Source organism: Mandrillus leucophaeus, unplaced genomic scaffold, assembly GCF_000951045.1.
Source record: "Mandrillus leucophaeus isolate KB7577 unplaced genomic scaffold, Mleu.le_1.0 Scaffold732, whole genome shotgun sequence".
NCBI classification, from domain to species: Eukaryota; Metazoa; Chordata; class Mammalia; order Primates; family Cercopithecidae; genus Mandrillus; species Mandrillus leucophaeus.
Window position 1 is genome coordinate 1227604 of NW_012107942.1, and position 17331 is coordinate 1244934.

At 40.5% G+C, this 17331-nt stretch overlaps 1 protein-coding gene across 1 annotated transcript in view; it reads right to left on the bottom strand.

Moving 5' to 3' along the window:
• Positions 1-17331, bottom strand: part of DNAH9 (dynein, axonemal, heavy chain 9) — a 371284-nt gene that overhangs the window by 112314 nt on the left and 241639 nt on the right. The window contains exon 49 of the mRNA XM_011965684.1: positions 12141-12401. Coding sequence (XP_011821074.1) covers positions 12141-12401 — 261 coding nt within the window. The remainder of the gene's footprint in view (positions 1-12140; positions 12402-17331) is intronic.

Here is a 17331-nt window from a genome sequence, read left to right on the forward strand (position 1 = left end):
GGATTTGCCGGGTCAAAGGGTAAAAACATTTTAAATATCCTTTGTACAAATTATCATTAATAATTATTAAATTATTTAATAATTATTTGATTTATTCAATAATTATTCAATTTTTAAAATTATTAGTAAAAATAATTATTATTTCTCAGAAATTTCAATCCCAATCATCAGTATTTGAGAACACATATATAAACTCCCATCCTTTCAGCACTGGCAAATATTATTTAAATAAAAAAATAGATTAAAAATAAGATCACAACACTGGTTTAATTAACATATGCATGTTATGCCTACATATGTGTATTTACTAGTGATGCTAAACTTTCTTCCATGTTGATAAACTATTTGGAGTTTTTATTTTGTGAGTTGTTTGTTCTTGTCCTTTGCCTACATTTCTACTGGGCTATTTTTCTTTTTGATTACTATAATTGTTAGGGTTTCTGCAGGCAAAATGATGATACAACATACCAGCTCTTTTGAGGAAAGTTAACTAAAGGAACTATTTATGAAAGTGTAGATTGAAGAGACCTACGCGATAGTACATTACTCTGGGCTAGTAATGTTAGGGTGAGTGGAGCTGGGGTGGTTCCATTTCCACTCTGGGCTTGAGGAGACAAGGGAGAGGAGGGGTTAGCAGAACCTGGAGAGAGAGAGAGCGAGCCCTCTGGTGAAGGAGGGCTACAGGATCTGTAACTGTTAACGGAGGGCAGGTGGAGGCCGAAGAAATGACTACCAGGATCTCACTCTCTTTCTCCTTCCTATGATCTTCTGGTACTCAGTGTTCAAAGGTCACAAAAAGCTAGAGGGCAAAGGCAGTCCATTGAAACAATTCACGCAAATCAAGTCTCCCAGGTTAGGGAAAGAACAGAGTTGGGAAGGGCAAAGTGTAACTGGGTTGGCGGCAATAAGAGGAGGGGAGTAGAACGAATGAGAGATTCCCAGTACACCTCACGAGAGCTTTTCATACATAGAGAATATTTACTGTTTTTGCATATGTGTTGCAAATCTCTTTTAAAATTTTGTTTATGGCACTGGTACAAAAACAGACACATAGACCAGACCAATGGAACAGAATAGAGAACTCAGAAATATAAGACCACACACCCACAACCGTTTGATCTTCAACAAACCTGACAAAAACAAGTAATGGGGAAATGACTCTATTCGATAAACAGTGCTGAGGTAACTGGCTAGCCATATGCAGAAGATTTAAACTGGACCCCTTCCTTACAACATATACAAAAATTAACTCAAGATGGATTAAAGACTTAAACGTAAAACCCAAAATTATAAAAACCCAAGAAGACAACCTAGGCAATACCATTCTGGACATAGGAATGAGCAAGGATTTCATGCCAAAGATACCAAAAGCAATCGCAACCAAAGCAAAAACGGACAAATGAGATCTAATTAAACTAAAGAGCTTCTGCACAGCAAAGAAAACTATCAACAGGGTGAACAGAGAACCTACAGAATAGGAGAAAATTTTTGCAAGCTTGGATCTGACAAAAGTCTAATATCCAGCAATTATAAGGAACTTAAATTTACAAGAAAAAAACAACCTCATTGAAAAGTGGACAAAGGACATGAACAGACACTTCTTAAAAGAAGACATTCATGTGGCCAACAAACCTATGAAAGAAAGCTCAACATAGCTAATCATTAGAGAAATGCAAATCAAAACCACAATGAAATACAATCTCGCGCCAGTGTTGGGTCCTAGGCTTAGTACTTGGGTGATGAAATAATCTGTACAACAAAGCTTCATGACACAAGTTTATCTCTATCAGAAACTTGCACATGTACCCTGAACTTAAAATAAAAGTTAAATAATTAAAAAAGATGTTACTGGCCGGGCACAGTGGCTGACACCTGTAATCTGAGCACTTTGGGAGGCCCAGGCAGGTGAATCACAAAGTCAGGAGTTCGACACCAGCCTGGCCAGCATGGTGAAACCCCGTCTCTACTAAAAATACAAAAAATTAGTCGGGCATGGTGGTGTGCACCTGTAATCTTAGCTACTCTGGAGGCTGAGGCAGGAGAATCACTTGAATTCAGGAGGTGGAAGTTGCAGTGAGCCAAGATCGTACCACTGCACTCCAGCCTGGGAGACAGAGCGAGACTCTGTCTCAAAAAAAAAAAAAAAAAAAAAAAAAGATGTTACCATCATGTGACTTCAAAGGAAATGACTAAAACAAAATTTCAAAAAAACTTTATTCACGTTGTAATAATATATTAATGTTAAAATTATCAAAAATACAATCTGGACTTTTCCCTTCAAGATTATAATAAATTATTATACTTCTATTTAATGCAAAAAAGTTTGTTTATGGTATTTTGTGATCTACAGAAATTTAAAGCTTTTATGAAGTCACATTTAACAGTCCTTTTCTAAATATGGTTCTTTGTTTCTGCATTTAGAAAGACATTTCACACACATAAAAACTGATCTGAAAACTTATGAGAAGTTTTCTGGTTCTTTTACAGTTTTATTTCTTTATTATTCTTAACTGTTATACAAGATAATACTGTTTTGTCCATTTATTAAGAGTATATACTTATTGTGGAATATTAAGCAAAGGTAAAGATAAAAATAAGATTCATAATTTTATTAACCAGAGATAAAATATTACATCCTGGTGTGATTCATTCAGTAGCTTTCTTTTTTATGTGTCTCTATTATTCTCTCTCTCTCTCTGTGTGTATATATATATACACATACACACACACACATACACGTATGTATACAAATATACATATCAATCACTATACTAATTTCGAACCTACTCTTTTACTGAAAATAAAATCTTAAAGTTTTTCTTATCAATTACTTTTGGAAATATGATTTAAAATAACCAATGCATACTTTTCTTCCATCTGGATATACATAATTTATTTGGCTAACTTTATATTGTTGAACACGTAGGTTATTGGATCTTTAATAATGGTTAAATGATAAGAACTTTTAATAACAGTAGAGACAAATATGCCAAAAATAAAATTGGAGTTCAGTTACAGTAGTATTTTACTTTTAAGTAAATTGGAGAAATAGTGTCCTTATAAAATTGGATCTCCCAGTACACAAAGTACATCTGTTTATTCGCATCTTTTAAAACATCCTTCAATAAGGATATGTAGTTTTCTTCACAGTTTCAACAAATTTCTTTACACTTATTTCTACCATATGTTTTGGTTGTTATTTTGAAGATATATTTTCTAACTGGCTATTGTGGATATTAGGAAAGCTATTGCATGTTAAAATTTATTTTGCAATGAATCCTTAACTTTCCCTTTTATTTGTTTTATTTTTTGTATCATCCATGAATAATATTATGTTTGATATTTCATAACATTTATATGATTAAGATTTTTTAATTCATTATTTCATTGTCTAGAAATCTAGGACACATTTTTAAATTATAGTATTGAAGGGGGTTGTCATTGCGCTTTGTCTGTGTTCATGGCAGTGCCTCTTGGGTTCTATCATTAGATAGAAGGTTTTGCTGCTGGATTGGGATTGATTTCCATCTGCTAGCGAAGTATTCAAATACTACTTTATTCCTACTTGACTGAGAGTTTTAACAAGGAATAGATGTTGAATTGTGTTAAATATCATTTTGACATTTCTCAGGGTGACTGTGATGATTAACATGAAGTGTCAGCTTGATTGGATTGAAGGATGCAGAGTATTGTTCCTGGGTGTGTCTGTGAGGGTGTTGCCAAGAGATTAACACTTGAGTCAGTGGACTGGGAGAGGCAGACCCAGCCTCAATCTGGGTAGGCACCATCTAATCAGCTGCCAGCACCGCTAGAATAGCTAGAATAAAGCAGGCAGGAGAAGGTGGGAGAAGCCACTTTTGCTGAGTCTACTGGTCTTCATCTTTGTCCTGTGCTGGATGCTTTCTGCCCTCTAACATCAGACTCCAAGTTCTTCAGTTTTTGGACTCTTGGACTTACACCAGTTGTTTTCCAGGGGCTCTCAGGCCTTTGGCCACAGACTGAAGGCTGCACTGTCAGCTTCCCTACTTTTGAGGTGTTGGGACACGGACTGGCTTCCTTGATCCTCAGCTTGCAGATAGCCTATTGTGGAGCTTCATCTTGCGATGGTAGGAGTCAGTACTCCTTAAAAAACTCCACTTCATATGTCCATCTATCCTATTAGTTCTATCCCTCTAGAGAACCCTGACTAACACAGTGATCACAAAGCTTTTCTTTTTAATGTATGCTTGGGTATGCATACATAAATAGCATTATATACTAAATTAAAAACTTTACCAGTTGGTGGCATATTGTTTCAATAAATTGCTGAAGGCAACTTACTAGTGTTTCATGTTGATATCTTACACCACCATTAATAAGTTAGATTAATCTGAGGTTTTATTTTCATGTGCTATATCTATCACTTTTAGTATTAAGCTTATAATGAAGACCCTGACTTCTCCTAGAATTCCCCAAATTATTAGATTATAAAATCCTTTTTTATTACTTGTTAATATTAAGTTAGAAGACAAATAACAAACTGGCAACAATATTACAACATATATATACCAAGGGACTCATAGCAAAAGTTTATAATGAGAAACTGTATAAAAAGAAAGGAAAGAAATAAAAAGAAGGAAAACTACCTTGTGAGAAAATGGGCATAGGATCTGAATAGGTAATGAACAGAAAAAGAAATCTAAAGATTTAAAAAGATGCCCATGTGAAAGGAGAATAAATCTCAGGACCCCGAACTCACTAAGCCAAAGGGAAAAGTTGAGCTGTGAACTGGGTCACACAAACCTGCCTCTCATTTGGTTCCTAAATAAAATAGCTGCAAAGATAAAAAAGCTACATACTTCCCTCACAATTTGCCCAAAAGGAAATTCCTTGTGGACCCCAAGATCTTTATCCTAAAACAGTTCTGTTGAATTTCACCCTGACGATGTAAATTGACAGCTTATCTTCACAGGGACGGGACAAAGGACAGAACTGAAAATCATCCTTCTGTTCACCTGAGACAGATACATGTCTGATTGCTTCCTCTGCCCTATGTTTATGTTATCTTCCGTAAAAATGCAGATTCACTGAGCTAGATGGTCGCATAAGTGACTATTCCCCTACCCTCCTCTCACTTGTGAACGGCTGAATAAAGACTCAAAAGGATGCAACCATTTGCCTCTTAACTTACCCACACCCTTTAAAAAATGTTTTTTCTCTTTCCTCATACCTGCTCCTTTCCTTTTAAACATTGAGGTTCCCAGAGCCTCTTTGGAAAAAGCATGGACCACATTTTTCTCGTGGCTCTATGTTCTTTCCTGGGCATGTCCTTAACCTTGGCAAATAAACCTCCTAAAATGATTGAGACTTGCCTTGGTCATTTTCTTTGATCAACACCTGGTCTCATTAGAATGAAACCACTTAAAGTTAAAATAAAAGTGAGAATTTGAAAAGTCATTTCATTGAGTAAAACTGAAGTGACTAAAAATATCTAAGGTTGGCCAGGATGTGGGAGAAGCAGTGTTCAGAACTGTAAGAACAGCTATTTTGGATAGAAATTTGGCAGAATGTATTTTTAAAAAAGAGCATATTATTTTAAGAGGTTTCTATTGTTTCCATAACAAGTTACAACAAACTTCCTGACTCAAAACAACATGGAGGTACTATCTTGCCATCCTGGAGGTCACACGTCCTAAAATCAAGTGGTTGGGAGGGCTGATTCCTTCCAGAAGCTTTCGTGGAGAATCCGTTGCACACCCTTTTCAGCTTCCAGAGGTTGTCCGATTCCTTGGCTCATGGCCCCATATCACACAATATTTTTTTCCCTCTGTGTCTGTCATCACGTCACTTCTTTTCCGACCTTTTTTCTCTCTCTTCTCTGAACCCTTGTGATTACTTAGGGCCCACCTGGATAATCCCAGATAATCCCCCTGTCTCAAGATCCTTAACTTAATGATATCTGCAAAGTCACTTTTGTTATATGAGGCAAGATTCACATGCTTCAGAGATTGGGATGTGGAACTCGTTGGGGGAGAGGCATTATTTAGCCTACCATGTTGTTCTATCAAGCAATTGTACTTCTTGTTTGCCCAGAGAAATTCTTACACACAAACAATAAAGATACATGTGGGAGGCTGAGGCAGGAGAACAGTGTGAACCCGGGAGGCGGAGCTTGCAGTGAGCCGAGATCGCACCACTGCACTCCAGCCTGCTCAAAAAAAAAAAAAAAAAAAAAAAAAAAAAAAGATATATGTACAAGGAAAATTGTATTGGAAAAAATAAACTAAATGCTCAAAAATAGAAGAATAATTAAACAGAATGCAGTACTATTAGAAGACAGAGTATTACGAAGCATTAAATAAATGGGGTTTCAATACATGTACTGACATGAAATAAAATCTTGTATCAAGAGGGAAAGTGAGATTCCATATGTGAGACCATACAGCATATTTCTGTTTATGTCTGACTCATTTCACTTAGCATAATGTCTTCTAGGCTCATCAGTGTTGTTGCAAATGCAGGATGTCTTGTATAATGTCGAGGGACATTTATGCTTTCTCCATATTGTGGCTTTTGGGAATGAGGCTGCAATGAATAAAGGAGTGCAGACATCTCTATGAGGTGTTGATTTCATTTCCCTTGGGTATATACCCAAAAGAGGGATTGCTGGGTCATATGCTGTTTCTATTTTTAAAGTTTTGAGAAGCCTCTGTGTACTGTTTTCCATAGCAGCTGTACCAATCTGCATCCTCACCAACAGTGCACAAGCATTCCCATGTCTTCACACTTTCACCAACACATATTACTGTATATGGGAAATTTGCTAAGAAAGCAGATTTTAGGTGCTCTTACCATACATACATAAACATAACTATGTGAGGTGATGAATATGTTAGTTTGCTCGACTGTGGCAATCATTTTACTATGTATATACATATCAAAAGCATAATACCTTAAATACATACAATAAACAGGAGGGCAAGTAATTTGGTAATATCCATTTGTATTTGAGATTTGTTTTGTATGTGCATAAATACAAATATAAATGTGTAGAAAAACTACTGAAATAGACACACCCCAAATTATTATAGGAGCTATCATTAGGAGAGGTCAGGGGCTGAAGTGGAAAGTAAGGGTGACTTCATGTTGACCCTATATATTCTATACTATTTGAGTCATTTTCAACAACAAAAATGCTGTTAACTATTATTTGTATAAGAAGAAATAAGTTCACTGTAAAAAAAAATACATGGGAAGTAAATAGAACATTCCAAATAACTTTGAGGGGGTGGGAGAAAGACCATGAAATTGCAAGATAAACCATTCCTAAATGAAGGCAGAAAAAGTTATACTGGATTTATTTTAGTTCAGCTATAAAAACAAAATAAAACTGCCAAAATGGAGACTTAAAGTGTGCAGAGAGTTACTACCCACCTCTGATTTATAGGTATTCTTTATGTATTAGCTAAAGATTTATTGTTAACTTTGCAAATAATGAGAAAACAGAGAAAAGGTCCTTAAATACCAGAGTCCTGTGAGTGCAGAAGGGTTTAAGGATAGTCCAGGAGTCCTTGGGTTCATGAAGCAATATTTGTCCTTACTACAGATGGTGTACTATGGACCATTCTATTTCATAAAAAAAGCGCTGTTGCAACCCAGTAATGAATTGCCACCTGTAGATTGTGAACGGGTCTACAGTTAAACTTCTTAGTGATGGATGGACTGTTAATTGTCTTGTTCAGCTCACCTGTCGAGCCTCCCCTGCCACATCACCTTCTAAGGCACCCACTTCTCTACCCACAGCTCAGATATACCGCACCCTTCATTCATCTGCGTCTTTGCAAAGGTTGTTCCTTCCTGGGATGTTCTTTTCTACCACCTTCTCCATCTAGTAAAATACTCATCTTTATACTCTCTGCTTCATGGGGTTTCTCTTCCCTATTTCCTACCAGGCTGGGCAGTTGGCTGTGCCTTCTTCTGTAATCTCAAGTCACTGAAATTTTTTAATTTTTATTTCTGCTAATGTAACACACGCACGTAGTTTACAAGCTGTAATACCGCTACAAGGCTGGGAACAAAACACATGCCCATTTCACGCCAGTTCTGTCTCTCCAGAAGTCACCACTTTCAGTTTCTTCCACCATTACTTTCTTTTTTTTTTTTTTGAGATGGAGTCTCGCTCTGTCGCCCAGGCTGGAGTGCCCAGGCTGGAGTGCAGTGGTGCGATCTGGGCTCACCGCAAGCTCCGCCCCCCAGGTTTAGGCCATTCTCCTGCCTCAGCCTCCCGAGTAGCTGGGACTACAGGCGCCCGCCACCACAACGGCTAATTTTTTGTATTTTTTTTTAGTAGAGATGGGGTTTCACCAAGTTAGCCAGGATGGTCTCGATCTCCTGACCTCATGATCCGCCCACCTCGGCTTCCCAAAGTGCTGGGATTACAGGCGTGAGCCACCGCACCCGGCCGCCCACCATTACTTTCTAGATTTTACTCCTTATTGATAAAGAACATGCTTATGCTGCTGCTTTTTCATTTAAGACATTATCAAGGGACTTGCTACTGTAGAATGTTGAGTATTCATAGTTATCGTTACTGACTTCCTTTCCCTCTCCCCATTATGGATATATCAAACTTTTAGTTAAATTAACACTCAGTATGCCCATGAATATAACTATTGTTCACTTTGGATTAATTTTCTTTCTTGTATATCTTAATTTTTTCTGAAATTAATGAATGCCTTTATTATTTGCTTCCTGATGAGGTGACTTTGGGCCAACACCTGAAAGAACAGCAGGGAACCATGGAGATACTTGGAAGATGAACCTTCCATGCAGAGGCAAGCACTAGTTCAAAGGTCCTGGGGTGGGACTGTGCTTGCAGCGTTTAAGACCAGCAAGAAGGCTGGCGTGGGTGGAGTCGAACAGCAAAAGGAAGAGTGGTAACTGATGCAGGAGAGGTGGCACAGGCAAAATAATGGAGGGCCTTTTAGGCTATGGTGACATCTTTGGGTTTTATTCTGAATGTGATGGGAAACCATGGAATATTCTGAACACAGAGATGACATGGTCAAACACCTGTTCTTACAAAAAGATTACTCAGACTGCTGTAACAGGCAAAGACCGTGTTGGAGTATGGGTGGGAGCAGAGAGAGCAACCTAGAGGCTATTGCCATAGTTCAAGGCAGAGATGATGGTGGCTCGGACCTAAGTGTTAGCAGCATATAAAAAAAATCCAAAGCATTTGAATTTTGGATATACCTTGAAAGTAATTTGTAGATTGGATGGGAGTGTAAAGTGACATGAAGAACCTGTTAATTCCTGTTTGTCCCTCTCTAATTATAGGGAAAAGAAACTGAGGAATCAAGGACTTCAGTGACTTGTACCAAGCTATACACTATTTCGAAGACAGCATCTATCATATTACCTGGCACATAGTAGGCACTTATTAAAAATGAATTTTACTTCTGTTGTCTAGACTTCAAATCCAGTGTGATCATCAGTATTCTATTCCATCACTTCTCAAGTTACGCACCTATCATTTATTTCAATCTATCAATTAATCAAATTAACCAAACAGTATTTATTAATGTTCATTTTGTTTGCAGTTTTGTGGAAACAGAAGTGATAACTCTGGTTATGACAACATCACCACCATCACCACCACCAACAACAAATATTTACTGAGTGGCTATCATCTGTTAGCTACTTTTCACACACTAATCTCATTTAATCCTTGAAACGATGTAATGGGGACGGTATTACCATTACTTCCATTTCACAGACGAGAAAACGGAAGCTCTGAGAAGATAAAATTATTCCCAGAGTTGGCCGGGTGCGGTGGCTCATGCCTGTAATCTCAGCACTTTGGGAGCCCGAGGCGGACAGATCACAGTGAGGTCAGGAGATGCAGACCACCCTGGCTAACACGGTGAAACCCTGTCTCTACTAAAAATACAAAAAATTAGCCAGGCGTTGTGGCAGGCGCCTGTAATCCCAGCTACTCTGGAGCCCGAGGCAGGAGAATGGCGCGAACCCAGGAGGCGGAGCTTGTAGTGAGCCGAGATCGCGCCACTGCACTCCAACCTGGGCAACACAGCGAGACTCCGTCTCAAAAAAAAAAAATTATTCCCAGAGCCACAAAGTTAGTAAGCAGTGCAGCCAGTATTTGAACTATGGTCATCTTAGGAAATATAAAACCTGTGTCAAAAGAGCTTATGAAAGACGTTTGTCTTCTTGGCAAGGAATGATCAGTGAACAAGACATGAAGGTGCGTAAATAAAGTGGTTCTATCTTTTGTGTTCTGGAAATCAGAAACAGAAGACAAGGATCTGGAATGGAAGGTTGATTTTGAAATTTGGGTAAGATTTAGACGGAATGAAAGGAGAGGGCCCCTAAATGAGGAAGAGGGAGGGTACAGTCTAATCAAAGGCCTACAGATGAGCAGAGTGTTGCTGTGAGGGGCCAGAGAGAAGCCCGTCTGGTTGGAGGAAAGCTTCAGGCTCAGAAACAGTGGCACAGCCAGGTAACACTCTGATCCTGGCCTACCCAATGATATAGCAAATTCCTGTTGGAGAAATTTTGTGTTTTTCATTGCAGTACAGGCTCATTTAAGAACTTGATTGGACTTGGACACCCTTACTTTTAGGGCTTCCCTATACCACATCACAAAAAATACAAAAATGCACTCACAGCTCACATCAAATATAATTGTTTTTATAACCATACATAATAGGATTTTACAATGTGCCTAGTTGAGGCCCTGAGCCAATAGATGCTACATTCCAAAGTGAGGTATGAGGGGACTATGCAGAATTCAAGAAGGCTTCAGAAGATGAGCTTTTTTTGACTCCAACCCTTTACTCTAACTGAGGATATAAGAGAGTCAGGAAATTAGAGATTAGGAGGAAACTTTCATGAGGATTACTGGTGTGTCCCACCCACCATGCCTTCAAGGGAGGATGTGGGGCAGCCACCTCTTTTCGCAGAAAATATGGAAGAAGGGACTTCAGAAAGACTACTCAGTGAGCTCAACATGTTTCTCCTGCAGTTTGACTGGCACAGGGGACTGGGTGCCCAAACTTATATCCCAGAAATCTAGAGTGCATACAAATAGCGGGCTAGCCCCGAGACATGTGGGCAGAGTATTCGGCATGGGAGGCCTCTTAAGCTTGTTCCGGGAAAGGTGGTGTGGGAATCTCCAGTGGACCAGATGTGAGCCACTTGCATGGCTGAGCCGCCATAGGTTGTTTTAGAACTTGCCTAAGTGTTTCGTTTGAAGGAAGAAAGGGAATTGCCAGACTCTCGGGAGAAGGCAGAGAAAGCAATCTGTAGGGGTGAGGTCCCCAGTGACTGGTAGAGGATCTCCAAAAAACATATGTGAGCATCTCAACAGATAAGGGGGCAGCTTTCCGTCCATCTCAGGTGCCAACTCATAATGACTTGAGTCTGACTGCCCCCTTTTTTCCTTCCACCTTTGCCTCTCAGCCATGGTTATCCAAGTGGGAAAAAAAAGTTAAAATGAAAAATGAGGAAAGAAAAAAGTGGCTAAGCCTTGTGCCCTCCCCGCCTTCCTTCCAGAGTAAATTTATGAGTTTAATTTAGTTGACATATAGTTATGTGGTTGCCACTTAACTAAATACTTACCAATTTTGATTTTATAGATTAAAAAGTATATTTTGAGGCTAACATCTTATTTTATTGTCTTTTCTTAAACATTTAACAAAAGAACCTTAAAGGGCTCGTGTGTCCCACAGAACCTAACGGGCAAGATGGTCCTGGGTTACTGGAGAAGGAAGATCTCTGGGACTGGATTTTGAAGATGTAAATTCAAGTCTCTGCTCTAATATCTAAGTTTATGGCTCTGGCCTAGTCTGTCCTCCTCCCTGGGCTTTGGTTTCCTTATATGTGAAGTGAGGAGTTTGGATCAGCTGACTTTTCACGTTCTAGATGGTTCTAAGATTCCCATCTCCGGGTTTCATTGGTAGCTCATGGAACCGAACAGACAGTCCTAAGAAATGTTTGCTTGCTTAATGAGTAAATCAGCGACAGCTGGAGCCCACCCTAAACCCTCCCAACACTGTCCTTGCATCTCTTGGGAATGCCAAGGTGGTCTCTGGGTCTACCAGCCCCTGAAAGATGAGAGGTATGGCAGACAGTCCTCTTACCTTGTTGAGGGTGTTTAGGGCTGCTTGCGCTGCCATGAGTGCTGGCTCTGCCTTTGCCAGGTCCTCCTCACAGTCTTTCTGCTTCTGCTTTACCTCTAGCATGATGAGGGCCACCTTCTGCTCCTCCTCATCTGCCATGGCTTTCTCTCTGCTCACTTTGTCAGTCTCCACACCCACCACCTGAATCAGTTTGTCTGCATCTTCATTTTTCTGCTTCAGCTCCACTTCCTGGGCAGCCAACTTGGTTTTCAGATCATCCACCTGTATTGGAGAGGCATGGGACTTATCAGGAATCATGATCAGAGGGACTGTGGGCACTGGACTAGTCACTGGCCTGTTGGGCATGACCTGAGGACCCAACTCTGCAGAGCAGAACAGATGATAGCTCCTGATACAAAGGTACAAAGCTGTGCTCTCGGATGGGACCAGGCTCCCCCACCTGGGTTTCTTTCCCAGAAACTCTGGATGTCCTCTCTCCACCACAGTAAATGTGCTGGAACATTCTAAATTACATGTGCCCTGACCTTTCTTTTTTATTTCTTCTTTCTTTTTTTGAGACGGAGTCTCACTCTGTCACCCAGGCTGGAGTGCAGTGGCGTGATCTCGGCTCACTGCAACCTCCGCCTCCTGGGTTCAAGAGATTCTCCTGTCTCAGCCGCCCAGGTAACTGGGACTACAGGCATGCACCACCAAACCAAGCTAATTTTTGTATTTTTAGTAGAGACGGCGGTTTCACCATGTTGGTCAGGCTGGTCTCGAACTCCTGATCTCAGGTGATCTGTCAGCCTCAGCCTCCCAAAGTGTTGAAATTACAGGCGTGAGCCACCACACCTGGCCCTGACCTTTCTCCTTGATGCCAAAATGGCTTAGGCTGCTTCTCATTGACATTGGTAGCTATAGCGTATAAAGCTTCATGTACTTAAGATAATACTTTTCACAGAGTAGGCTCTAATTTAATTAAAAGTGGCGAATGTGGAGTGTGCCAAAGATTTAAACAAGACACAAAAAGGGAATGTCTACTGTGAATCCTGAGAGACTGAACGTCCACATGGACAATGACAGACCATATATAAAAACTGACCTCTGATCCACAATCTGAAGCAACCTGCCCAGGAACCAACCCCTTTTCTACAATAACCAGCCCAGGAAGCCAGCTTGCTAAGTCAGACTTGTAGGAAGTCGGACTTCTATCTCTAGTAATATTCCAGGAAGACAAACAAAAACTCCTATAGCAATTGGCTCCAAATGGCCAGGACTTGATTAATGATAAACAACTTCCTTAGTTTTTATCCCAGCTTCCAACCGTGGACCAACCAGAGAAAGCCAAACATGCTCCCCTAACCAATCACATAGAACACTGGACTTCCAGTGAGCCCGCCTACCACAGGGCATACTGGAAGCCTTCCCTGTTTTTACTATAAAGTTTTTCTACTTTTCTGCCTGCCTTTGAGTGGCTAAGCACAAGTGATGGTGGCTGACTTTCTTGCTAGAGCCAGCTCTGAATAAACAGCCTTTGATTGTTCTCATGTGATTGGTCTTCATTTGTTTACACAATCCTTACTAGAAATAGATGGCCAGATTAAAGTGGAACAGTAAGGGTCCAAGTGGCCAAGGCCAGCTGAGTTTCCCATCCAGTCCAGCCTCTGAAGTCATATGTCACCTGGAGGCAGTAATAAAGTGATGGGAATATCAGCACCTGAGAAAACATCTATTCTGCTCATGAGCTGGGAGGCAAGGACGGTTTTCTATCTACATTCAGATCAGCTGAGTGATGTGATCCCTGGACCAGCAGCATCAGCATCACCTGGGAACTTGTTAGAAATGCAGACACTCAAGTCTTAATCCAGATGTACTGAATCAGAAATTCTGGGGGTGGCAATCTGTTTTAGCGGTGACTCTGATGCCCATCTAGGTTTGAGTGTCATTGGCCTAGTGTAATGGCCTTTTCAGATGCAAAGGAAAGACACAGACCTATTTATTTCTAGAAAGTAAAGAAGCTATTTGTATTTGCAATATGGTCCATAAACTTTACATTCCAGAACGGCCTCTTGCCTCTCATTTTTCTGCAGTCTATTTCATGCAACAACCAAAGGTTACTTCAGAGCTCCTGGAACACATCAAACACATTCAAATGCTTTGTGATGCAAAATGCACAAGGGGAAAAATAAAACTGAGGCTTAGACGCTGCTGATAACTCCCTTTTCATGGCAGATCAAAAGAAAAGGAAAGAAAAGGGAAAAAAGAGAATGCTCTTTAATTTTGTGTATTCACAGAAACAGGAGACATTGTGTTAACCTCAAATGGAGGCCTGCTCCCTACAACTCGTCTTATATTCACGAGTTGAAAGGTTAATCCGTTTCCATCTCCCGTTGTTCAGCTGCAGAGAGTTATTTCTACAGGGACAAAGATGCAATTGTAAATCAAAATGATTGAGCGGCATAATCACTTCAGTCAGCAAACACACCAGTAACTTTTTGTTCCTTTTTAAATCTTGGGAGATCTGAGAAAATTGAAGTGGCTTTTTTTTTTTTTTTTGGTTGTTTTGTTTTGTTGATTGCAGATATGGCTTATGACCTCAAGCCCAAGGTAAATAGCCACCAGCACTGTGAATAGGAGCTTCACAGCTCTTAAACCATGACGTGGAGTGACAGGAGGGTCCCATCAGTCAGAATTAGGGCTCCCCCAACCCAGCTTCAGAGGACGCATAACTCAGGTTCATTTTATGGTTCTTCTGCAATAGAATGAGAAGTTGAAATGGTCACTTTACATCTTTCTCTTCTCCCTTATTTAAAACATCCCAGCTATACTTTGGAGGTCTCTTTATTTAGACACACCCACACTTGGATGGGAAGGTTGAGAGGGAGCATGCCATAAACACAGAAGAGACCCTTTTCCTCAGCCCTGCTGGTCCCCTGAATCGGGACCATAGTAAATGGTGCTGAGTGAGTGCGGTGACAATGCAGTGGTGGTGGGTGACCCTCCCTTCTTCAAGGAACCAGGCACATGACGCTAAAGAGAGCAGTCAGGCTTCCCACGATGTTTCTGCAGTGCTCCAGTCAGCTGGGGCATAAAACTGAGAAGGAACTAGAAGAACTGAAAAGGATTGTTTTCCCTGCATTGCCTATGGGGGAGAACTCTCTTTCTTCAGGCAGCTCTAGGATTTGGGGAAAGATGGGATAGCATCACTGGTGCCAGAGAAAGAGAAGCAGCCCAGGGCAGTCAGCAGCAGTAAATACTCCACTGAGGGCTGGAGACTGTTACAGTTTGGATATTTGACCCTCCAAACCTCATGTTGAAATTTGATCCCCTATGTTGGAGGTGGGGACAAGTGGAAGATATTTGTGTCATGGAGGTGGGACCATCATGAAGAGATGAATGCCCTTCCTGTGGGGGTGGGTGAGTGAGTTCTCACTTTATTAGTTCCCTTGAGAGCTGATTATTTTTAAAAAGCCTGGCACCTCCCTCCCCTCTCTCTCTTGCCTCCTCTCTTGCCATGTGATATCTGCACACATTAGCTCCACTTTCCCTTCCACCATGGAAAGAAGCAGCTTAAGGCCTTCATCAGATGCAGACGTTGGTGCAGTGCTGTGTACAGCCTGCAGAACCATGAGCCAAATAAACCTCTTTTCTTTATAAATTGCCCAGCCTTAGGTATTCCTTTAGCACAACATAAACTGGACTAAAACAGAAACTTAGAGATATTTTCCTGCTTACTCTGTGTCCATATAGTCATCCAACACTTTCTGATACGAATTTGCATTTCAAGGAAGCTTTCCTTTTAGATACAGATGTCCTACCTAGGCCTGTAATATTTGCCTGCCTAATAAATGTTCACTTTTATTCTGGTTACTTAGTTTAAGTTTCCTTTGGAGAACTCCCACTTCCAAATCCTTATAGTTTCACTGGGGTATTCCAGCTGTCATTTGATCCTGCCTTGCCCATTGAGAGTATCCAAGTCACAGAGATTCTTTAGCTATGGGAAAACCAAGATGTACAGAATATCATGCAAGTCTCTAGCTCCAGCCCTGTTCAAATTAAGCTCTATCTCTGACTTTTCAGTTATACGAACCAATTCATTCATTTTATTTTGTCGTTTTGCCTAAACCAACTTTAGTTGGATTTTCACTGGTTGCCATCAAAAAGGTCTTGATAACTACATCATGTAATCTCAAGATTTTCTCTTTCCTCTCTTTACTTTCCCTCCCATCCCTTCCCATCTTCCCTTCATTTTTAGTTTTTTCTCACTAAATGAATTTGAGTTAGAATTTTCAGTTACAACCAAAAGAATCCTAATACGTCATCATGAATTATGAAACTTTCAACTTCAGGTAAGTTTGATGACCTGAGACTCTTTGAAAACCCCAAGATAAACTGAATTTAAATTTCCAGATTGACAGATGTGTAGATGAAGTCCTATATGTAGGCAATTGGCAATGACCTTCAGGTCTTTTATAAACATTTCTTCAATCCAACAACCCTCTCTTCCTCATGATTACACCTGAGTTAGATGTAGGTGCTGGGAGGACTGTGGTCTCTGAGCAATGCCAATGAGGGACAAATGAAACGCAAGTCAGGAAAGGGGGACCTGGCAATGTCAAGAGAAAGGATGCAATGACACCAGCTGTGAGACTTCAGCTGACACTGATGCAAAAACAGAAGATGCCACCTCCAGATCTGGTTGGACCAGCATTTGTCACCAGAGCCAGTGAGAACTGGAGGGGTCTGCCAGGATGTTTCTTCACACCTTTGGAAACCCAAGCCCACCACAGAGAGAAGGAGGAAAAGACCCTCCAGAGGGAAACAGGCCTGTGGGAGAGTTTTAACTCTGAACTGACTGCTCCCCAGAGACTAAGTTTTTAACTTGATGTGACTACATCACAATGCAATGCAAGATTAATATTAAGAGCTTTCTACTCTTAAATGAATAAGATGGATCCAGAGCCATGTTGAATTCAGCTACAGAAAAATAAAGTTACATTTACGATCAGCTCTAAGAATGAAATTATAAGACTGAAGTTTATGAACTTTGACCAGGTGTGGTGGCTCATGCCTGTAATCCCAGCACTTTGGAAGGCCCAGGCAGGAGGATCACCTGAGGCCAAGAGTTTGAGACCAGCCTGGCTAACATGGCGAGACCTACTAAAAATACAAAAATTAGCTGGGAGTGGTGGCACGTGCCTGTAGTCCCAGC